This window comes from Dipteris shenzhenensis, chromosome 3, assembly GCF_047967505.1.
Source record: "Dipteris shenzhenensis isolate YYH24624 ecotype China chromosome 3, Dip_SZ_1.0, whole genome shotgun sequence".
Lineage (NCBI taxonomy): Eukaryota > Viridiplantae > Streptophyta > Polypodiopsida > Gleicheniales > Dipteridaceae > Dipteris > Dipteris shenzhenensis.
The window spans coordinates 49134000-49158462 of NC_141598.1; the positions used below are offsets into that span (position 1 = coordinate 49134000).

General features: G+C 45.4%; 1 protein-coding gene across 2 annotated transcripts; it reads right to left on the reverse strand.

Annotated features, from left to right (window-relative positions):
- Window positions 1–911: 911 nt before the first annotated feature.
- On the reverse strand, window positions 912–20826 carry LOC147903935 (adenine phosphoribosyltransferase 1-like). 2 transcript variants are annotated; one of them, XM_087402165.1, is made up of 7 exons: window positions 19861–20826; window positions 19621–19731; window positions 2387–2479; window positions 2069–2218; window positions 1555–1613; window positions 1371–1459; window positions 912–1273 (listed from the first exon to the last, which is right to left on the reverse strand). In XM_087402165.1, exons 1-6 carry the CDS (start codon window positions 20180–20182, stop codon window positions 1406–1408), a joined length of 789 nt encoding a protein of 262 aa, XP_087258291.1. In that variant the 5' UTR covers window positions 20183–20826; the 3' UTR covers window positions 912–1273; window positions 1371–1405. The 2 variants fall into 2 exon arrangements, with proteins under 2 accessions (XP_087258291.1, XP_087258283.1); XM_087402157.1 differs by having other exon boundaries at window positions 912–1459.
- Window positions 20827–24463: the final 3637 nt, after the last annotated feature.

Consider the following 24463-nt stretch of genomic DNA (forward strand, 5'->3'; position numbering starts at 1 on the left):
GCAACTAAAACAAAACGTAAAAGCATACTTTTTAAAGAAATAACATTAAAAATAAAATAAAATTAAGAGGAAGAGAGACAGAGAGAGAGACAGAATTAAAAATAAAAAATAAAATTAACAAAAAGAAAAGAATTAAAATAATAATAAGAATAAATGAGAATAAGAATAGCTGTTGGGGCTTCTGCACCCGCGTAAGATAAAACAATGTAGTTGAACAGCTGATCACCACTTGGACGAAAATTCAAAGAATTTGCATGTCCGCTAAGGTAATAGAAAAATATACCTTTGTAAGACTAGAATAAGTCCAATCATACAAATTTAGAATTTTTGTTGTTCTAAAGATCAAAAATCTACAAAGAAAATAAAAGAGAAAATGAAAGAGAAGAAAAAAGAGGTAAACAAAAACTTTTATGAAAAACAAAAGGAAGACATAAGAGGTAAACAAAAACTTTTATGAAAAACAAAAGGAAGACATACTTAGCAAGCAAAGCAACACTTATGTCGTCATCAGTGCCCAAGCATAAGCAGCTATACTGCGTTTCTAAAGACCCGCGGAGTCTCTTGGGCAAACCCAGTGCTTACTAAAATACGAAGTCAAGAAACAAAAACTTCCAAAAAACTAGAAACTCTCTCTCTCTCTCTCTCTCTCTCTTATTTAAAACATAAAAAGCTAAATGGCCCTTTACACTTATGTCTCGTTTCTACAAAGAGGCAAAAATACATTTCTAACTTAGAAAGCACAAGTATACTCAAACAGAACTCCTTAGTACAGTGTATCACTTGAGCAGCCTACTCAAAGACGACCACCAAAGGGAGGGAAGAGAGAGAGAGAGAGAGAGAGATGTCTGAAATATTTAAATCAGACCATAGGACATGATACAGATGAAACGCTGAAACAGAACTGACCCTCATATCTAGCATGCATGTTCACATGATCAGAATCAACAAAGAGATGATGCATAGTCAAAATCACATAAATGTGTAGCAGTCAAGCACTTGATGGTCACTGCCTTGATAATGAGAAATGACACAAACTAGACATCCGTTCTGCAAATTCTTACAAGTCACCAGTGTAAAATCAGTACCTCTGTTCTTGCAAAGCTATCAAGATATAAATTGCTTGATCTCTGACCACTCTTCCCACCACGGAAATGTGATAATAAGAAATCCTTGCCTTCCAGGATTTGTGGAAAGAAAGATAAAAAACCCTGATGTCAAGCATATGTCATAGGCTCCTATGGCAATAATGCAGTTGCAAGTGATACCCAGATCTCTAGTGTATAAATGTATATCAGCCCAGGAGATATCACACTGAGGCAAAAATAAATATTGATTACAATAGGTGCAACAAGAGACAAGGCAAATGGTACCTCATACTGGGACAAAGGGCAGAAGGAGCCATCTGTTATTCTGTCTCCACTAAGATGTAGAGAGGCTTTTCACCTAGCCTTTCCCTTCCCTGCAAGGGAGCTTTCAAAACGTTAGAAATGGAAGAACGCCACCTGACCTAATTATTCGAAATCAACCCAAGTTCTGGCATTATCTCTGGCTAACCTTCAGCTCAGGAATTTCAATGACACATGCACATTCAATCACCTCCGCTCCCACACGCTCTGCATCAAAGTAAGTCAGTCACTACAACTTTCTCCTGACATCACCATACAAAAGAAAAAAACTTCTTTTTGTCGAGCTTCCATCTAGAAAATTGTACAAATACTATAGAATGCACAAGGGCTTTAACATCATCGTCAGATCCTAGCCCCAATAGGATCCACTTATCCAGGTGGGACATATGAAAATTACAAAAAGCAGCCACCTTCAAAATGCTGGGGCAAGTTAGGGTCAAGCAAAAACATACTAGCGCAGTAACCCCAAAAACAGCAATTAGCAATATAATGATTCAAGCACCATTCTTTCCTTTCTTACGGGGGGTGCCGACGGTCATAGAGGGGTAGGGGGAGGAGGTGGTGTCCAGTATCGTGGAGAGCTCAAGTCTTGTGATTTGGATTTCATGGCCGTATCAAAACCCACCACATAAATGCAACTTCCATAGACTTGAAAAACTGACCAAGTAGCCTGATCGCTGCACACAGAGTGCCACCCGTGGCAATAAGGTCATCAACAATAAGGGCTCGATCACCTGGCTCCACAGCACCAACATGCATCTCCATGCGATCTGTCCCATACTCCAGGGTATACTCCTCTGAAATTACTGCACCTGTGGTAACCAGAGAAAACCTCTCAGCTGAAGATTTACATGAAAATTGAAAATATAAATCTTCTCTTCTGCAATTATTTCACCTCTGGTAAACCTCTCTCGTACCAACATCTGGTGATGGTCATCACAGTATCAGACATCAACACAAATGATAGAAGCACAGCATACCTGGCAGTTTTTTGGGTTTTCTCAAGGGCACAAACTTGGCACCAATCGCTAAAGCAATAGGTGGACCAAAAATGAATCCACGTGCTTCTACTCCTGTAAAATGGTTAGGATGGATCTCATGAAAAATGCTCTCTCTCTCTCTCTCTCTCTCTCTCTCTCTCTCGCACACACACACATGTAGCAATCCTGCAGCTCTGTCACCATACTTGCTACATACACATGTGCATGTTTATACATTCACGGATATCTCTTCAAGCTATTATGGGACACAATCAAGCACTGTTCATGATAATATATGATGAAGCAATGTTTTGTATCAAATTAAAATATGGACAAACAAGTACATATATTTGTAGGCCATCGTCTTGTGGTTCTAGTGATGCCCTATAGGCCATGGTATGTGCCTTGTAGGCATAAGTGTAGGCACTTATAGTGTTAGTGCCTTCTAGGCCACATAGGACACTTAGTCCTATGTGACACCTAGGACACTTAGTCCTAGGTCTAGGTACAAGTACTTTGTACTTGTGTGTTTTCTAGTTATCCAAGTTTGACGTGACTACCTATCCGTCTTGTACCTACTCTCTCTCTCTCTCTCTTCGTTTCGGACCTTCAGTGGTATCAGAGCAGGTATTGCTCTTGTCTTCCAGCTCAAGTCAGCCCCCGAGTCTCCCATTGCTCATTGGGAGTCTGCTGCACTGCTGGTCGTCACATTTCCAGCCTGTTCGAGGCTCTTCAGCTCCTGTCCAAGATCCAGGCGTCCAGCTTCCCAAACCAAAGGTGTAACTGCATTCCCTTCCGTACAGTCGTACGAAAGGTCTGGTACCTATAGCCGTACTGCACGTCGCCGTACCTGCGCATCACATCGCCGTACTGTACGTCCGTACTGCACATCGCAGTACTTGCGCGTCGCATTGCCGTACTGCACGTCCGTACCTGCATCGCCGTACCTTCAGTGGTATCTGCATCGCCGTATCTTCAATGGTAGATTCGCCGTACAACGGTACTTGTGCCATACAACTGTACCTGCACAAGAACTTTTCAGTACAAAGAAACTTCGCCATACAACTCTACCTGTGCAGAAACTTCTCTGTACAACTGTACCTGCGTAGGAACTCTGTACAAGGTACCTGCACCATACATGTTCCGTACAAGGTACATGTTTTCGTACGATCTTCCGTACATGTATACCTATAGATCAGTCGTTAGCAGCTTGTACTAGCTTTCCGTACACATGTACATGTAGAACAGCTGATCGTACAGCTTGTACTTGCTCTGGGTATTCCGTACGGTTTCACACATGCGACTCTACCTATAGTCATCTACAAACATTTGCAGTTTTGGGGCTTCTGCAGGACATTGGCAAATTTGGGGCTTTCAGTTCCTCTCACCTCCTTTGATTGCAAATTCTTGTTTAGATTGCAGTACATTGGGTCAGATTGCAGGACATTAAGTTCAGATTTGCATACATTGGGTCACATTTGCAAAAATTTCAGCAAAATTTGGGGCTTTTCTGCATTTGCCCTCTTTTTGGCCTATTTGCCCTCAATAAATTTGGGGCTTTTGCCAAATTTGCTGTTTTTGCAGTGAACATTGCCTGTCACAGTCGCATTTGGGTCAGATCTGCATTTGCCCTTTGATTTGGGTAAGAAATTTGCATATATTTGCTGTCATTTTTGGGACAGCCAGCTTTTTTTGCAGTGATAGCCTTAGCCTTGAGGCTTTTGGGTTTTCAGATCTTTTTCAGGGTATCACAGTTGCTATGGTTGGGAACAATCAAGATTTATTTGGAGTTCTTCGTGAAGATGATAAGTTGGATGGCACCAACCATCCGATGTGGTCTTATCTCATGAAACATATTCTTGTTGCAAAGCATTTGTGGAATATTGTTTCTGGGGCTGATCTGAGGCCAGCCAATGCTACAGTGGTTGTTTCTACTGCTGGTTCTTCTGCAGGGGGTACTCCTCCTGATGCCTCATCTTCTAGCACTCCTGCTGCTGCTCTTCCAACTCAAGAACAGTCAAGATGGGATGCAAGAGATGCAAATGCACATTCATGCATTGCTTTATCATGCAAGAGAATCATTTTTCCACACATCCGGTCTTGCAGGACAGCAAAGGATGCTTGGGATAAATTGGCTTCTCTCTATCAGATACGCAATGAAGCTCGTGTTGCATATTTGAGAAGGCAATTACAGGAAGTGAATATGAATGAAGGCGATTCAATGGATGCATATTTGACAAAGGTCAAGGACCTCATGGAACAGCCTGCCAACATTGATGAGGTGGTGCCAAATTCACAGCTTGTCAGTACCACATTGAATGGACTGCCAGATACATATCAAGGGTTTGCTACAACCCTTCGATTAGTGGCCATGGGTAATCCAGACCACTATTCTTTTGACCAGCCAGTTACTTTGCTTTTGCAGGAAGAGCAAAGTAGAGCTAACAGACAAGCCATTATTCCTGATCATGCATTTGCTTCACAGCAGACAGGAAGAGGCAAGGCTTCCAAGCCTATGGGCAAACCAAAATCTGCGCACAGCAGCTGCAATTCCTCTACGCATAGCAGCTGCAATTCCTCCCATGCATCTAAAAATACAGCAGATAAGGGAAAGAAGAAAAGATGCAACTATTGTCGCAAGGCTGGACATGACATTTCAGAATGCAGGAAGCGCATTGCTTCGGAGAAAAAGAAAGCAGGATTGATAGTTAATGCCTCACATGCTATTGAATCCCATGAGCCAGCAGATGCTTCACATGCACATGCTCTTCAGGATGATTGGGCATGGGCTGTCCATTGCTCATTTGATCCCTCCAAAGCTGATGCACTCTTTACTGCTAATGATGCTCAGTCCTGGTACTTTGATAGTGGTGCTTCCAAGCATGTCACATCTTGCAAACAGTTGTTTCATTCTCTAGCTGATGCACCTCGAGGGGGGACTGTTACATGTGCTAATAATGCTTCATATGCTGTAAAAGGAGTTGGAGATGTGCAGCTCACATCCATTTCCAGCCATCTTGTCACTCTAACAAATGTTCTTTTTGTGCCTCGCATTGAAGTCAACTTGATTTCAATTTCAGCAATTGCTACTTCAGGTTTCAGAGTAATTTTTGATGGCTACAGATGCCTAGTATATGATCTTCGTGATGACAATGCCATAGTTCTCACTGGCACTTTGCAAAAAGGGCTTTGTCACCTTGATCATCAAATAGCTGCACTTTCTATTGAAGCATTGGCTATTTCAGATTCACAGCTTGCTGAAACTCATCTTTGGCATGAGAGAATGGGCCATCTCAATTATAGAGCTCTTGCAAAGCTACATTCACAGCAGATGGCAAATGATGCACCTCAGACTCACACAGTTTCCAAACATGTGTGTGAGGGTTGTCTTTTGGGTAAGATGCATCGATTTCCTTTTCAAAAGAATTGTCCAAAACTCTCACAAAGGAAATTGCAGCAATGAGGACAAATGCCATTGGGGGGTATAAGTATTTCATGACTCTCATTGATGATTTCACAAGATATTGCTGGGTATATCCTTTGAAGGCCAAATCTGAAGTTTTGATGGCTGAATATGGGTGAGAATGAATCAGGAAACAAGCTTGTCACCCTCAACACAGATAGGGGGGGTGAGTATATGTCAAAGGAGTTTGATGCATTTCTATCCTCACGGGGTTTTATTCACTCATGCACTACTCCTTACACTCCTCAGCAGAATCCTGTTTCTGAAAGGAAAAACAGGTCCACAATGGAGATGGCCAGATGCATGCTTAAGGCCAAGTCTTTGCCCAATAAATTTTGGCTTGATGCAGTAATGTGTGCCAACTATGTGCTGAATAGATCACCTACACGGGCATTAAAGACTATTACACCTTATGAAGCATGGAAAGGCAGGAAGCCTTCACTTTCACACATGAAAGTTTTTGGGTCTCTTGCATATGTTCATGTACCATCTCAGCTGAGACATAAGCTTGATGACAAGGCAATCAAATGCATATTCATTGGTTACAGCCAGGAGAGCAGAGGGTATCGGTTATATCAACCAAATACGGGGAAGATTATTGTCAGTAAAGATGTGATCTTTGCTGAACATTCAGCTTCTCCTCTTGTGGACTGCAAAGCAAAGCCAGATGTTGACATGTTTGATGCCTTTGAATCTTGGTTACCTCTGCCATCATCAGAGGAGGATTTTGAGCAACAACATGAGCCTCCTGCAGGCCCTCCACTAAGCAATAATCAGCCACAACCTCATGCTGATTTGCAGGTTTCTTTTCCGGCACAAAATGATCCCATTACTCATGATGCAGTCATTGAAGAAAGAGCTGTCAATAGACAGCAAAGGCAAGTTCCCAAATGGCTTCTTGATACATTGAGGGACAGCAAACAAGATCAGCCTTTTGCTGCCCGGACAAGATCAGGGAATAGACAGCATGGTCACTTTCTTGAGTTTGCACTCCTTGCTACAACTTGCAATGAAGAGCCTTTGTGCCATAAAGATGCTTTTGACAGCAAAGAGTGGATGGATGCAATGAAAGCTGAGTTACAATCTATTGCCAAAAATGACACATGGGAATTAGTAGATCTCCCACCTGGCAAGCATGCCATTGGAACGTGGTGGGTCTACAAATTAAAAAGGAAATCTGATGGCAGCATAGATCGATACAAAGCCCATCTTGTTGCAAAAGGGTATGCCCAACAACAAGGCATTAACTTTGAGGAGACATTTGCTCCCACATCCAGGATTACTACCATTCGATGTGGCATTGCCATTGCAGCCCATCATCATTGGCAAGTGCACCAACTTGACATCAAGACCGCTTTTCTTCATGGGGATCTGCAGGAAGAAGTCTATGTCACACAACCTCCTGGCTTTGAGGTTGTTAATTCTGAAAATAAGGTATGCCGGCTTAGAAAAGCCCTTTATGGTTTGAAGCAGGCACCCAAGGCATGGTATGCCAAAATTCATGCACACTTACTATCCCTTGGTTTTCAGAATAGTCCCACAGAACCCACTCTTTATTTCCGTGGGAGTGGATCTGATTTTTTAGTGCTGATTTTATATGTGGATGATATGCTTATCACGGGCCCAAATACTCAGCAAATTGCAGCTTTCAAGGCTGATTTGCAGCAGATTTTTGACATGTCAGACATGGGACGGCTCCATTATTATTTGGGCATTCAATTTGCTCATGTTGAGGGGGGTATCATGATGTCTCAGTCCAAGTATATTGGACAGCTCCTTGATCGTTTTCAGTTTGAGGATTGCAAGCCAATCTCTACTCCAGTGGACCCTGGCTTCAAATTCTCAGCTCATGATGGGAGCCCACCATGTGATATCACTCTTTATTAGCAAGCTGTTGGATGCCTTATTTATTTATGTCACACCAGACCTGACTTGCAGTATGCAGTATCTCAGCTCAGCAGATTCATGCACATGCCCAGTTCACAGCATTGGCAGGCCATTGGCAGGCAGTGAAGAGAGTCTTCAGATATCTCAGAGGCACTCAGGATTTAGCCCTCTTCTACCGTGATCAGGGTTCACTTACCATGCATGCTTACACGGATAGTGACTGGGCAGGATGTTCCGACACCAGAGTGTCACATACTGGCACAGGGCAGCTTTCACCGCTACAATAGAGTGTGTTTGGCTTCGACAGTTACTTACAGATCTTGGTATTTGCCAGACAGACACTTAGTCCTATGTGACACCTAGGACACTTAGTCCTAGGTCTAGGTACAAGTACTTTGTACTTGTGTGTTTTCTAGTTATCCAAGTTTGACGTGACTACCTATCCGTCTTGTACCTGCACTCTCTCTCTCTCTCTTCGTTTCGGACCTTCAATATTTAGCTAAAAGGAAAGAAACATTGCAGAAGTTTGTATGAAGGAAGAAACTGAGCCAACACACAAAAACAGCCTCCTTAAAGATTTTATACACATATTTTGTATTGTTATAATTGTATGTATGTATTTATGTAAGTATGTATACTTACAGGACACACATGCATGTGTGTGTGCCAAAAAGGGGGGGGGAGAGAAAGAGAGATGTATGTCTATCTGTGTGTGTGTTCACTGCGTTGAATGTGGCTGGTGCTCCACTGAATCTAGCTGGTTCCCACGCTTTAGACTATCCAGGTCTTTGGTGATCCCTCTTTAGAAGAGGAGTCTTATGACTCAAACTAGATGCAGTTCAGTCTCCAATAACAGAAGATGATGGTATGGCAGTACTTCTTAAAAGTATTATGACAACATTGTGACTACCGAAAGAATCTTCCTAATCCACCTTGAAGGGATCATCAGTTCTCTGCAAGAGAAGGAAAGAAAGAAGGATAAAAAAAGAGATCAACTCATGTCACTCTTCTTCACACCTGTATCCACTTGCTTGGTAATTTTTCTTTTGAATTTCTATTTATTATAAAACATTTACGATAACATGCTTTGCAAAAGAAGGTGAATGTTTTCCTTCAGTTTAGTTAGGCCATGGGGGCTCGGTCTAGCATTTGAGGGTGGGCCCCTTGCTTGGGGTTATGGGCATTAGTGACCCACAAGAGTGATGCCTTCTCCTCGAGAGGGACATCAGAAAATCACACCCCACCTGAGTTCCCATTTCTAGGGACCAATCAAATGCACAGATTGCAGACCGACCTAGCAACCATCCAAGAGAATGTTCTCAAGGCCTTCGGGGTGAGCCAAGAAACATGCCCAAGAGGCATGGAGATACAAGATAAGAGGACAAACGAATAAACCTCTAGTTGAGGTCAATCAAACTCAAAAATGACTTTAGAATAGGTCAATGTCGAGGACTACCTACTAGGAACGCGTCAGTGAAGTCAGAATTCAATTCTTACATGTTTGAATTTTTAGGGGTTTTAGGTGACTCGTTGCAAGCTGCCACATGGCACGCTGCAGGCTGATCTGGCAGCAGGGCCAGCTGGCTCAGCAGAGCAAGTGGCGAGGAGGAGAGAGGAAAACGCAGGAGTCATCCCACCATTTGGTGGGCTTAAAAAGATGCCAGCCCAGCCCCCAAAAACCGGCTTCCTCGTTCTACACAACTTCCCACATCCAATTCTGTCCATCCTCCCTCCTTGATGCAGCAGCCTCTTCCCTCCCCCATCTTGGTGCAGCCAGCCTCCCTCTCAAGCCCTCTTTGTGGTGCAGCCAGCCTCCCATTATGGGGTGGGAACCAGTGCTCCTGCTCCCAGTCGAACACTAAGATCTGCACATGCACCCCAAGAGAAATGGGGGACAAAGCCAAGAAAGACGACAATAATAACAACAACAAAAAAAAGCAAACGACACAACTGAAATTGGAGGATGTGAACACACGTTACAACCGAAGTGGACTCGGGGTAGACAGCAAGGCAAAGGTAGGACCCGCCTCAGCTTCTTCAGCCTCTATCTCTACCTCAACCTCAACTCCCGCTACAGTGTCAGTTTCGTTTTCAGCTCCAGCCTCAGCTCCCTCTATCGGATGAAATATCTCAAGGTGTATGCCTCAGGCACACCTTGGTTTCTATGTGTGAGTGCTAGAGGCACAGTTAGGCACCCATAAGCACAGTTAGGTGGTGGAAAGCCACATAGGATGATTGAGAGAATCTAGGAGCAGATTGAGGAGATGATTGTGGAGCTCTGAAGTCATCAGTGATGTCAGTGAGCATGTATGAGGTGCCTACTTAAGGACCTCACTCTTCTTCATTCCAAAAATGCAAATAATGCAAGTATTCTGAGTTTGTGTCCACTCTTTCCTTTCCTTTCAGTTTACCAACATGGTATCAGAGCCCTTTGATCCCCCTTGAGCCCTCTTAGGAGTAGATGGGCGACCTCAAGACGAAGATTTTGAGCCATTTTTCAGCTCATTTGGTTCAATAACGAAGGAGAAATCGTCAAAACTCAGGTTCAGCCTGTAGCAACTCCCCCGGGCAAAAGTGCGCACCATTTCATCCAACCTCTGTGCTGGACCCTCTCTGGTATATGAGCTTTCTTTTGCTTCAGAAAGCCCTCTTTTCCTTGCTTTGAAGAGTGAGCTACAAGCCCTCCAAGTTCAGCCTTTTGGTTTTGACAGTTTTGGACAAGTTTTTGAAGATGATGCTACATAAAATGCTACTCTAGCATTTCTGGTTTTTGAAACTTTCAATAACTTCAGTACGAGTGTGGCTTCAGTTTTGTTTTGAATTGCTAGACCTGGTTTTGATTGGAAAGTATTCATTTTAGCCACCTCTATGAAGCATGTAAGAAGAAGCATCATTGTTTGAAATTTGGTCACAAGACTTTGCTACATTAAATGCTTATATTTTGAAGCGTTTCAGTTGTTATTCTAAGCTCTGTAAGAGAGAAGACACTGCCCAATACCTGGGTTAGACCCTCTCATGGCTTGCTTATGCAAAATATGTGAAGCCAAAACATAAAGCAATGTCTTGTTATGCTACAAAGAATGAAAATGTCAACCTGACTTCCTTGTTGAAGATTGCTAAAACAATGGTTGCCAAAAAGGAAGAAACTACAAAGCCAGAGATCTACCCTCTCATGGCACTTTTATTTGACTCCAAGTACAAGAAAAAGATGAAGGTCAGATACCTAAGATATGCTTCTCTACACAACTATGGAAATGACAAGATAATTGTTCTCTTGAAGGATATGATTTTCAGATCCACTTGTTCTATCATAGTACCATCTTATAAGGCACTAGACACTGCCCATGTGGTAAGACCTTGCCTTGACATGGATATTTTGCCTCCACAAGATGAGGCATCCCATGAAGATTATACATTTTAAATCATCTCTATGTATGCTCCAGATCTCTCTTTTTATGTCAAGGTACTCAGCCTGGATAGTCCTCCAAAATGAATGAAATAAACTATTGTGTTTTGTGTGTTTTGTAAACACCTCTGGTCACCTTATGATGTAGGCCATGTGTATGTTTTGCTCCATGGTACCTCCTGCAGACATTGTGTGCATGTACATGCAGGGGAGATAACCATTGGAAGGTCTTTTTGTATCCCTTTTGTTTACCTTACACCCATGGGAACCCTTGCTAGCATGAGAACCTAGCCATAGATTTATCCTTGACCACCATGAGATGGCATGAGAAACTATGAGACTAGATGTATCCTTGACATAGCCTGAGGCATTCCCTTGAGGGGGGGTTTGATGGGATATCTCAAGGTGTATGCATCAGGCACACGTTGGTTTCTATGTGTGAGTGCTAGAGGCACAGTTAGGTGCCCATAAGCACAGTTAGGTGGTGGAAAGCCACATAGGATGATTGAGAGAATCTAGGAGCAGATTGAGGAGATGATTGTGGAGCTCTGAAGTCATCAGTGATGTCAGTGAGCATGTATGAGGTGCCTACTTAAGGACCTCACTCTTCTTCATTCCAAAAATGCAAATAATGCAAGTATTCTGAGTTTGTGTCCACTCTTTCCTTTCCTTTCAGTTTACCAACACTATCTCTATCTCTACTTCGACTTCAGTCCCCGCTTCAGGCCGAGCTCTAGTTCCAGTCTCAGCTCCCTCTACATCTACGATCAGTGACATACTCATGCCCATGGCGCCGGTTGTTGTTCCCTTCCCCTCTTCTCCTGTTACAGCTCTCGCACAGCTTATGACCCCTACTTCGGAGGTGTCATACACTGTGCTGCATTACGCTTCACTCTCCCCTCTCCCTCTCAATCAGCCCACCCTCCCACACCCCGTTGGGACTGCCTCATCCATTCCACTGTCATCTCCGTTCCTCACTCAGTCACCGTCCAGTTTCCGGACTCAGTCCCACTCTTTCATGCCACAGTCACCACAGTTTCAGCATGGACATGGTTGGGCTGATACACCAGAGGCCCGTGAGACCTTGCTCACGGAGATACATAGTTTTCGTGAGCGTGAGATGGAGCTGACTCGCTTTGCACGCGAGCAGGTCTGCTTCAACCAGGAGCAGAGCTGCATCATACAGGAGCAAGCTAGGGCCATTCGGGAGCAGGCGGGTCTTATTCAGGGACTCAAACAGGATATCATGCAGCTCCGACAGGAGGTCACATCCATACACACTGTCCCAGTAGCGCACCAGATACGCTACGTGAATACCGTAGACTGGTAGGGAGGAAGAAACTAGACTTCGTTCGTCGAAACGAGAAGGGGCTACTGAACATTTTGTTTAGTAACAACTCTAAGAACTTCTGGCAGAGATTTCTAGAAGGACGGTCCCCTCCGCCACTCACTGACACCCAGATCTGGTTTGATTATGCACGCACACTTTATGACATCCCAAATCAGCCAGTCCCTAACCTCTCACACATGTCTCGTCCCACATCCTGCACCCTCTTCACTAGAGGAGGGGTAAAGGATGCCGTAATGAAACTTCATAATGGCCGAGCGAAGGATCATGAGGGGCTATGCACTGAGTTCATTGCATATGGGATTAACCTCCTAGCCCCGATCTTAGCAAAGCTTTTTAATGAGGCGGTTTGTTTGGGATTTCCACACACTTGGACCATTAACAGTATCTCACCCATCCACAAGGCAGGGGATCCCATGAGCCCGGAGAACTACAGGATCAATGATTGGACACGTCATGTCCAAGATTTATGCATCAGTACTTGACTCCGAGGTTAGCAGACTTGCAGAGTGTCGAGGACTTAGAGCAGCAGGATAGGCCGGATTCCGACGTGATCATGGAACCATGGACCACATTCTCACGCTCAGATGTATCATCGAGGAGGCGAGGTCACGGAAGCAGAGGGTTTATTGTTGCTTTGTGGATTTCCGCAAGGCATTTGACACGATCCCGAGAGCCCGCCTCATACAGCGCCTACAGGACTTGGGTTATGACCAGGAGATCATTTGGGCTGTCATGGCACTTTACGAGAGAGTTTCTGGCAGAGTTTGGGCAGGATCCGGGTGGACAGACAAGATCATGAGTACCATCGAGGTCAAACAAGGGTGTCCTTTGTCGCCTACCTTGTTTAGCCTCTACATTGACAAGCTTGAGACAGTGATGCAGACACAGGGGGAGTAGGTTGCTCTTGCGGACACGCTGATCTAGATTTTGCTCTAAGCAGATGACATGGCTTTTGCTCTATGCAGATGACATGGCTCTCTTGTCTTCCTCAGCAGAGGGGCTTCAGAGACACCTAGACGCACTACAGTCCTTTTGTGGGTCCCATGATTTGAAGGTCAACCTGGGTAAAACCAAGGTCATGATCTTCAATACATCTCGAGCCATCATGCGTCAAGAGCAGTTCACATTTGTGGGGTCATCTGTTGAGATAGTTTCATCATACACTTATCTTGGGGTTATCTTCTCCGGACCAAGCTTCACTATGAGACCCGCGATGCAGGCACGCTTGAGTAGAGGGTATGCCTCACTGGCCAGGCTAGAGAGGCAGTGCTTCCGCTCGCACTTTCAGGAATTACGCACCAAGGGGTTGCTTTTTGACTCCTTAGCTCACCCAGCGGGGATGTACGGCAGCCCTTGTTGGGGGCAAGACTTGTCGGATACAGAGTGGGCCCGTGTGGAGCGGCTACAAGTTCTCATGTTATCACGAATGATTCGTGGTAAGTCATCCGTTCCTCACCAAATCATTCAGGCTGAGTTTGGGTCACCCCCTTTACAGCTAGATGCTGCATTTCAGGTCATCACATATCTGTATTGAGTTAGGGAATATGGGGATTATACCTCGGGGCATAGCAGGCTACCATGGATAGCTCTATCCTCTTCTATGGCACTTGCAGCAGAGATCAGAGGTGCTAGTATGCACGTACAGAGAGATGGTTTGAGCGACTGGGGCTCCACATGGATAGACTACCTCCCTTCCAGTATAGCATGGATGCTCCGTTCTCTCATCTCTTGTCAGACCACGGGAGTGGAGTTGAAGCCGGAGGACATGGTGGACAGGAAAGGGGAGATACTCATGGCAGTAGACAGAGAGGAGCTTGAAGCTTGGGAAGACAGAGATGCCCATGCCATGGCAATAATCATAGGGACTACGGCGGACTCCGTGCTTCCGCATATCCAGCTGGCCGAGACGTCAGTAGAGGTGTGGGCCACCCTGAAAGATCTGTACGAGACGGACAACACCTCCCGGATTGTGCTTCTTCAGCATCAACTCTACAATCTTGATATGGAAGAAGGAGATACGGTACATAGCCATTTGACGAAGGTCAAGGTGGTGAGGGATCAGCTGGCAGCAATTTGTCAGAAGATAGACTCATGCCATTTGGCCTTGATGGTACTGAGGAGACTGCCTCGGAGTTTCAAGAGCTTTGTTACGGCTGTGACAGCAGGACAGAGGACCAAACCTCTGACATTTGAGGAGTTGGGTCCGTTACTGCTACAGGAGGAAGCTCGGGAGAAGCTCTACAACGAGGACAAAGACGACAAGGCGATGCTGGCAAAGGATTCCGCTGGCAAAGGAAAGGGCAAGCCTAACGGTGGCAAGTCCAAGAAAGACGACTCTGACGACGAGGGGACTTCGAAGAGGAAGCATAAGAAGAAGTGCTTCTACTGTGATACACCAGGACATTTTGCAAAGGACTGCAGAAAGAAAAAGGCGGATCTGAAAAATAAAAAGGAGTCTGACTCAGATTCAGAGGGAGAGGCCAAAGCAAATGTGGTAATCAAAGAGTTGTTCCTGGTGACATCACCGAGTGTTACCGAGGTCAGATATGTTGATCCAGAAATCACAGTGAGGATGTCTGACATAGAGATGTGGGTCGACGAGGAGTCAGATGCCTTTGTGAAGGTGAAGGACAGCATGGAGCGCTTGGTACCTTCAAGGTGTGTGGCTGTTGACACTGACACGAGGGTGGATTCCATGGAAGGCCCTAGGGTCCCATGGCCAGATGGATGCTGGAGTTCAGAAGGGGACAGTACAGGATTACACAAGCGCTTGGTGGGTGCCTCAATGAGGGTTTGCTTTCAGAGCGAACATTCAGGCAGTACAACAGTTTGGTATGTATTTGATATTCTGCATTTGAACCTTTATAGCATGCTGTGGAGAGACTCTGCTCTTCATTTGTCTCAGGTGATAAGAGATTGGAAGGAATTGGCCTTCTTCGAAGGCAGAAGGGGAAGTATTGGTGCTTCTTCAAATCTTGGACGCAGATTGCTAGAAGGTGATGGACAAAGAGTACTGAAGCCAGAAGAGTACCTGCTTGAGAACTCAGCGAGAGTTCATGGTCCAGGTTATCTGGAAATATTCATTGGTTGCAGACCTTGCCACAGGAAGGACGGGTTGAAACAGACCCTCAGAGCATGGTGCCTGGAAGACTCCAGGTTATTCACTCATTATGAGGGGGACAACTGGAAGATCGTGACGGCTGGATTGCTCGAGTTCAAAGGCAGGAATGTGACGGAAGATGGTGGTGCCAGGAGGTGCTACCAGAGATGGACCTATGTACCAAGATGGTGTACGGAAGCGGAACTGGACCTGGTGGAGCAGGAGCCATTGGATGAAAAGCCAGGAAAAGATTTCGACACCGAAAGGTTCCAGAGGACTACGACCAGGGAGTTACTGGAGCATCGTCATCGACGTGTTGCCATTGGGCCGAGATGTGTCGGTGAGAGGGGGTGTTGGAAAGGTCACCTCCCCATCTGTAAGCCCCCAAATGAGGAGTGCGTGGGGGAGGGAGACCTAGGGCAGGATGTGCCCAAGAGAGAAGAAAGAGAGGGGGCTGCCACATGGGCAGCACCTCACAGGATTGCGACCTGCAGATGGCGTCAGCATGGCGAGGGTAGTGGGCAGGTGAAGGGCCTGCAACAGACCCTGATGATGGCACGGTACAGGCGGGTCAGGACAGCAGGATGTACGGGGCAGTACGGCGCAGGACACGTGGCTGGAAGGGCCTGGCAGAGGCGCTTGCATGACGGGGTCCTTGGCAAAGTATATGGGCAGGTCTATGGCCTGCAAGCAGGGCTGGCAGGTGGCAGGACAGCAGCAGCAAAGGGGCTGGACCCTGTATGGAACAAAGGGCCAGCACAGGGCCCTAAATAGGGCTGGATAGGCAGCCAACCAGCCAACCAACTGGTCGGTTGGTTGGGGCTGCTACAGACCAGCCAGTCGGCCCATTTAGGGCTGGCTGGTCGGTTGGTTCAAGGGGGCCTTGAGCCCTATAAAAGGAGAGGCCTCAGGCCTCATTTCATCATCCAGCAGTGCAGCTTCCAGCAGAGCAGAAAGGAGCAGCAGAGCACAAACCTTGGGGCCTACATCCAGAAGCTGAAGGAGTACCAGTGTTGCTGCAGACTTAGCTCAAGTGTGAGGCTGAGACCTTGGCTGTCTTCTAGGGCAGCAAGGAGCTGAGGTCAAAGGATGGAAAGTCTACAGAAGCTCCAGGTGGAGCACGCGGGCTCGAGTCTAGAGATAGCCAGCTGATAGGAGAAGGACCTTGTGGTAAGATCAGAGGACCACACTATTGGTGGGACTCTAGATCTATCTCTTTTGTATTGTGTCCATAGTTTTGGACGGAAATATATATTTTGGTGGTTTCTCTATCTGGCTGGTTCATTGTCTATTGATGAGTTTGCACATCTATTGAATGCACATAAGTAAAGAAGTTTGTGATTCCACACCCACACCGCACACTGTGTGAGCTCCTGGGCATTACTATAAGTCTTCCGCTGCATGTACCCTCTGTTGGGTATTTTCTAACATACACCCCTCCTCTCAGTCGCAGACTGGGCAGCATCCATTGCTATCTCCCTCTGCCTCTCTTGGGCGGGCAAACCCACAAACAAGGCCCTCACTCTCCCTCAAATAGGCGGGCAGACTCACAACCAAGGCCCTCACTCAGTGATACAGGAGATGTCACCTGTAACAAAGGGATACACGATCTTGTGGGCTAGCAATCTTTTATTTCCCGCTGCATGTAGTGGTTTGGGCTTGGCCTAAAAGCAAGTTCCATTCACAATTACTCTCTGGCAAAGGAGGGCCATATCCTCTATATCCCAGGGCCTACCAAAAGATGAGAAATCTGGATAACAGAGCATCCAATAAGAGTGCCCCAGAACTTTGGTAGCTCCTGACTCTCCTTGTCGGAGAGCCACATGTAATTATGAGGGCAAATTTCTTAAGGAAGGTGGCTCCTATGAAAGAAGAAATTAAGTTTGCTTCGTGAGGCTAACACCGGGGATAATTTTAACATGAGAGGGATACAAAAGAGGATGTGGAGACACGACATAAGCTTCACTCCAACTCATTGTACTAATGATATGATTTGACATCTTACTTCCACATAGCATAGTGCTCTGCTCTAGCGTCTCTCTCTCTCTCTCTCTCTCTCTCTCTCATTCAGCCCATCTTCCATCGCTCTCGCTCAGCCAGCTCACTCGCTAGGCCTTCGCTTCAGATCAGCCTGCCGTCGCTAAGCCTCCACTCCAGCGCATTGCTCAGAAGCTTCTTTCGCTCAGACTTTTAGCCCCCACTTCAGCCATCCAGCCCCCTCCACTTAAACCCCCATTCCATTCCGGAGGTACTTCAGGCCACTCTACTCTGAGTTGGGCTAAACAGCTGTCCCAACTCAGGGGTTAGCTTCAATGGAGGGGTGCCAAGAAATTACAAAGCACCATGGAGTTTCCGAAAACTGAGAGCTTTACTGCCTCAACTCCAACCAACCGCTATTCCTACTCAGCCATTGCAGCTGCTCGACACCTACACCCTATGCAAGGACATATCAGAGACAGAAGACTACTTCAGACTTGCAAAATAGATTTACTATCTGCAACAGGAAATCCGAGAGCTCAAGTTTTGACTTGCAGCTATGGAAAGAAGAGTTCATGACATAGAAAGCAATGGAAAGCAAGAAGTCATCAAAAAGGTGCTACACAAATGTAATACATCCCACCAGCATCACAGCTTGTTTCCATGGGTCAGGTGAGGTCAATGAAACAAGACACGGTCACCGATGTCAATAACAAAGTGAATAAAGTTGACCTCTACGGGAAGGCACATAACAAATTGATTCTACGTGTGGGGGATTACCGGATGGCTGGTTTGGAGGGGAGCAGTCCACAGAAGACAGAATCAATCACTCCAAGTGAAAATACCACAAGTTGAATGCAATCAAGATGATAATTGGAATGTCAGCCAAAAGGAAACACATCACGACTCTTTCTCAATCACAAGGCAGCAAGGATAAGAATTCACAGACCAACCCATAAGCTGAAAAGCAAGAAGGTCTGGATATCTGAGGAGCTCAATCCAACCCAACTCAAAAAAGAGCCATTGAACTTACTAAAGTTAAGGAAGCCAGGAAACCGAGCAAATGGGCGGTCTAAGAGCACATGAGGAGGACAACCACTCATTAGGGAATTCAAATCTAAGCCTTATGACTCTCAATCTTAAATTGATGTAATGAAGGTCATCCTATAATAATTTTGGAGCTGCTTTATGCACTCAAGAGGAGCGGCCATGTGCACTCCCCCAACTCTCCAATACTCCAAGATGTAGCTACTCTCTCTCTCTCTCTCTCTCTCTCTCTCTCACATGCCCACACTTTTTTGGGGGGGTTGAAACACACATACACAAGCACGCACGGGTGCGTGCACACACCCAGGGTGAGACTTTACATGAGGACAACCCAAAAGAAGTTTTCTTTTTTTCTCAGCACTACCTTAAGCTATAATCTCTACCCACTGGCCACTAGATTCTAGAAAATCTCGACTAAATCCAGTTCTGCTCAGAATACAAACTCGAACATGTACAAGATATAAAAAAGAATGAACCTGTAGTAATGTTCTTCTATCACGAGTTCCTGCAGAGAAAGAGAGGGAGAGGGGGGGACTTCGGGACAGAGGGGGTGGGGGGCAGGGGGGGGAGCAGTGATGTATCAGGTTCTAAACAAGTGCCTGCTCCAGAGATTCCAGGGTGAATGTTCTTAGAAATTTGCTGAAAGATATAACATGCCTTTAAAAGCAGGACGAAAGAGCCCACCTGCAACACAGTTTTTCGGCTATCCACAGTGACATGGGTTCCAAGACACGTGCTTTACCATAAAGTTTACTGACCGAGAAAAAACAAGGCGGCAATGGGCAAAGGGCAGGTCATTTAACGTCACATCACAGCCAGCAACATTTTAAGGATAGCAAACTGCGCATCTCAGAGGTCATGTGGGGCGTAGATTGGCCTCTCGCCAATTACCTTGGATCCATATTACATGCTTAAAACCCTTTTTCAAAAACGTGTTCAAAGCACCCTACTAATACTAAAGGCTAGAATATTCAGGGTAAGAGTGAGGAAATAAAAATCGTACCCGCAACAACTGAAATTTTCTTGTCTTTATATCTTTCCACAAAGATGTCAATGCAGTCCCGGAAAGCTTTGTGATCAAGAAGCAACGTGGTTATATCTTGAAACATAATCCCTGTCAAGATCAACAGATCGAATACGACGGGTCTCCTTTTAGTGAAAGGATAAAAGAAGTCGTCTCCTTAGGCCCGACAATGAGCGAGCCCAAAGAGCCTAGTAGCAGAAAGCTGAGAGGTAGGGATACCTGGCTTGGGAAAATCGGGGACGACTCGAATGGAAGAGGCGATGTGTTTAACGCGATGGTCTCCGTCTCTGCAGGCAGCCATGGTTACTGATTGGGTATGGTAATAATCGTGAGGGGAGAATGGGCTTGATCGCCGGATTGAGGGGTGAAGGGAAAGAGGGTGGTGATGGGTAGACCCTGGTAAGAAGTTAGAACCCAGTAACAAACGCGTTTTGCCGGCAGCGCTTAGAAGGTAAGCTCTGGTTATGGCGATTCTCCCGCCTATCTCCTCGCGTTGCAGGTGATGAGATCTGGCGATGGCTTCGCTGAAGCTCTTGGCCATCAACCCATTGGACACCTCCGCGGCCCCATCTCCATTATCAAGTCGTCTCAGCCTTTAAACCCGCACGGAAGCTGCCCCGATGCACTCTCTTCACGCCCCCCACCTTGGGTTTACCACTCTCTCTCTCTCTCTCTCTCAGAGTCAAAATGTGCACTTCTGTCGGCATCAAAAAGTAATACTCAGATGTCTCCACGATTGTTTAGCACCATCATCACTTGCGATCATGCAGAAGCAGATCCTCCACCTTGCGCCCTTCCTGGCCTGCAGCTATCACCTAGGCTCCCTAGACTCTAGAGTCTAAACCATACAACGCTTTTCCGAATCCCAAGTAAGGATCGAGCAGATTCGGCCTGCACGCCGCTTCTTTCACTCAGAAGAGATCCAGCCACCTGAGGCGCAAGACCTCTCGTGTCTGTGTCTGAATTTTGGAAGGGTGTCGAGTCTGGTTCCGGCTTGAGCACGGGGATTTGCTGGGGATGTGTCTCCGACAAGTGCAGTGGTGCCGTGGATGAGGGGCGAGAATCGAGATACGCTAAGATCTGTTGCAGTCATCCATGAATCATCATCGATCCTCGAGGCTTTGATATCTTCGAGTTGATCAACTCAGTCAAGTCCAGTACAGTGCCCAAAGTTATGGGCACATGGGTGCCAAGGCTCCTCACTTTCTGTAGAGGTTTTGGTAGAGTGGAAGTTTATAGATTTACGGGCACATGATCCACCCAAAGAAACTTCCAGCACTCCGGGCTGAAGTCTGAAAGCATGGATCTGATTGGTTGCCGATTGAGTGCTACGCCTTGCCTGCCTGTGCACTCGGATAGCAACCGCGTCAGCCACCCGACTTGCTTCAAATATGCATCTAATAGCCAACTCAGCAGTTTGCAGCCGGAAGTGTGCCATATCGGAGGAATTTCCTGGCATGTGCCCACGGTGTGAGAGAACATTTTCCTCAAGTAGTTCCTATCACTAGCAATTCAAAATTAGAGTCCTCCAAATCTCCTATTACCTTGGACCAAGAGCTTTCCGGCCTGCCCTCGAGGTAGCCTTAGCATCCTTTGAATTTGTGAAAACGAAAAATCGTGATTTTCGCAAAAAGACTATTTTGTGGACTGCCCACGTGGCGAGTTGTTGTTGGCCTTCACTTGCATGTGTGCTGGCCTCATTATTGGCCTGCATGCGTAGTTAGGGAGGTTCCAGCGTGTATCTAGGTGCATCTCTGCAGTTCCTGCGTGTATCGAGGTTCTCCTGTGTTAACGATGCATTTCTACCAGCAAAAGATTTTGTTCCTCTGCATTCATTACACCGAAGAGGAGGTTCTAGTGTGGAGCCTCCCGCCATCTAAAGCTTCTGAATAGTTTTTCGGTCAGTGGTTTGTCCTATGTGTGTGAAATCGATATTCTTGTTTAACGAGCAAATCTTTTGGAGAATGGATGTGGGTAGGCGTACGCGTCCTGCTTCTCTTCATGTTGAATTCGCATATTTAAACGTTACTTTGGAGAGGAACACATTAGCTTTTTCTATCGTTCCTGTTTTGCGAATAGTTGCTATGGACGGCTCTGCTAAATTTATGGATACAGACAGTACCTTCGCTAAAGGTGCTTCGTACTTTATCTTCTCTTCGAGCGTCCTTTCTTGCTTTTTGATTGTGAGAGTCCTTTCTTCATTTGTGATTGAGTAAGATTCTCATCGATTTTGTTTTGGCAGGTCTTGCCAAAGCGTGCCCTGAGATTGTGGACTCTCCTGTCACTCCATCGAATAAAATTCCCACCGCGCAAGACATGAAGGAACCTGTGAAAGGAAAGAATGTTGGTGATGGTGAGGGCAATTGTCGGTAGCGGTTATTTGTGTCTATTTTAGTGGTTATAAGCTTTCAACTTCGATTGTAGTGGATTCGTGTCTGCCAGCGTGGTTCTGGTTCTACAAAAACTGCAACGCCATAGTCGTCGTAAGTTGAACTGAAGAAGGATTCGCTTGAGGGAGAACAATAATCGTTTGTTGTGACTTATGCTATGGGCTGACTTGCAACAAATTTGACAATGCTTCATGCTCCACGTGTTAAAAAAACCGCCTGTCTTGTTCTAGATTAATAACATGCACATAGACATCCCTGTGTATTGCGTTGTGTTGGTGAGTGTTGTCCTCTGCGCATTCTATCACGTCTTCTTCCACTGGTGATTGGCGTTGCGCCAGCGAATTCATGGTTGAATATATTTGCATCAGCCTTTGGAGGTTTGGGATGTCATTTTCTACATTTGTATGCAGTTTCCCGTCACTGTATTACTATTCTCTTCCTCTGCGGATTCATCGTGTACCCGAAATTGAGTGGTGATAATGCTCCGCCCCACTGTTGTGAAGAAATACGCTGCCATTTTTGCGTTTCAAAAAAATTTCAAAACATGAATGAGGCAGCCCTTTTCTTGTATAAGTTGTACTGTTGTTTTCCTCATTGTTTTTTTCTCTACTCACGAAAAAACGTATGTCCTCTCAAGAATAATTTGTTGTAATTGTATCCTCCTATCACAATACATGTCCAGGGCACACTGAAATTGGTGTTTGCTTTTTCTTATGTGCAGGTACCATATCAGCTTGTTCATGTGTTGAGAGGACGTCATCTCCGCCCTCTCCAAAAGTAAACTTAATGTTGTTTGCTTCTCCAAGTCGACCCCCTAAGGAAAACCTATTGAAGAATTCTCTAATCAAAAAACTCCACATTGACCATTGAAAATTTCATTTGATGAGGTTGCCCAAGGTAAGCATTTTTTCCTTTGTTTTTGCATTCCTCTTTTAAAGAAGTTCTTTTGATTAGTTTTCACTTTGTTTGAATCCAATGAAGAAGCTTATATGGGAAAATCCGAAGTACGTTAGTTTAGTCTACGATCACTTCTCATGTGCGACACACACATAAAACTCTGCATGTGAAACCCTTTGTTGGAAACAAATCCCCACCAAGGAAAGGCGCAAGCGAAGTTATAAACATTGAGTCTGATTAAATTGGACAATGAAGTGCAAATGTTACTATTTTGTTGAACTTTGAAATCTTTTGCTAGTACCAAGAAATTTTATTCAAAAAGGATATGTTTTACCATTTGATATGTTATTGTTCTTTATTGGACTTTCAGAAGTAAGTAATTGTTCTTGCAATAGAGAATTTCTATGCTTCTAATCATACTAAAGAGTGTGATAACAATTGAAATTCGAAGTTGGCATATGTCCTTTTACTAACTATGAAATAAATGTGTATTATTATATGTCTCAACTATGGTTGCTTGTAATATTCTTCTATGGGTAGTTCATAGAAAATTTTGTTGTGGTTCTCCATAAGCAATAAATTCACTTAGAACTTTGTCTTTATGGTGGCGAAGTGCCCTAGTCGTTTGCAAATGTAACATGCATCTAGGAATGGGCTAAATTTGACCTGAATTGTGAAGTTGACACCATTTTGCATCCTGAGATTGATGAACTCTGGAATTTCCTGGGTCCTGTCCCAAAGGATCCAAACCCTCTTCCTGCTCGTAGGCTGCTAGGAAGTAGGGGGATTTGTAGGACTCTACCCAACGTCGCCCGTGAGACTACCAATCTTTTTGCCAAGCCAAGACGGCAAATACATCATTGGCACTGGGAATGCAACCTCACCCGTGGATGAGAGGACGTCGACCAGGAAGGGCGATGATGAGGAGAAGGAGCCATCAGCAGATCTTGATCGGGACTGGCATGCATCAGCCATCACGAGAGGTTCTGTCTGCCAAAAAGACTGCTACAGAATCATCGTCGAAGGACCGTGTGCAACCCCAGGAGATGGATCAATGGAAGGTGGTGGGTAAAAAAGGCAAAGCTAGGCAGGAGATGTCGACAAAGGGTCCCCCCCCCAAGAGCCGCCTAACTCACAAGAAGGTGAAGTAAAAGTTTTGGGCTCGAGCACCCCCTCGAATGGCGAAGCCAGGGATGAAGAAATGCCGGAAGCATACGCCCACAAAAGAGAGCTTGAGGAGCAGCACAACAACTCCCTTCCAGATGGTGCGCAAGAAAAGTTGGCAGCCCCTCAGCAAAAGAGCCTCTCAAAACGTATCAAGGATGTGATAAGGGCGTCGAGAGGTTCGCGGGATAATCGGTTCATTTTTCTTAAAGATACATATAAAGCACTTACCAATTGAAAAGGGAAGGAGAGATGGTAGGAAGTCAAGGATTTCAATCTTGTCGTGGAATGCTAGAGGGTGTTGTAATAATTTAAAACAAAGACGGTGTGTTTCCGTGATCAAGAGAGTTATGCCGCATATTATTCTACTT

Bases quoted from the DNA above. Each gene is read 5' to 3' on its own strand.
- LOC147903935 (XM_087402165.1), bottom strand. From the start codon at position 20,182: ATGGCCAAGAGCTTCAGCGAAGCCATCGCCAGATCTCATCACCTGCAA. The intron at 19,732-19,860 runs GTATCCCTACCT...TGATCTTGACAG, and splicing joins CCCCGATTTTCCCAAGCCAG to GGATTATGTTTCAAGATATA. The intron at 1,614-2,068 runs GTCAGTTTTTCA...ACTTTGATGCAG, and splicing joins TGCAGCGATCAGGCTACTTG to AGCGTGTGGGAGCGGAGGTG.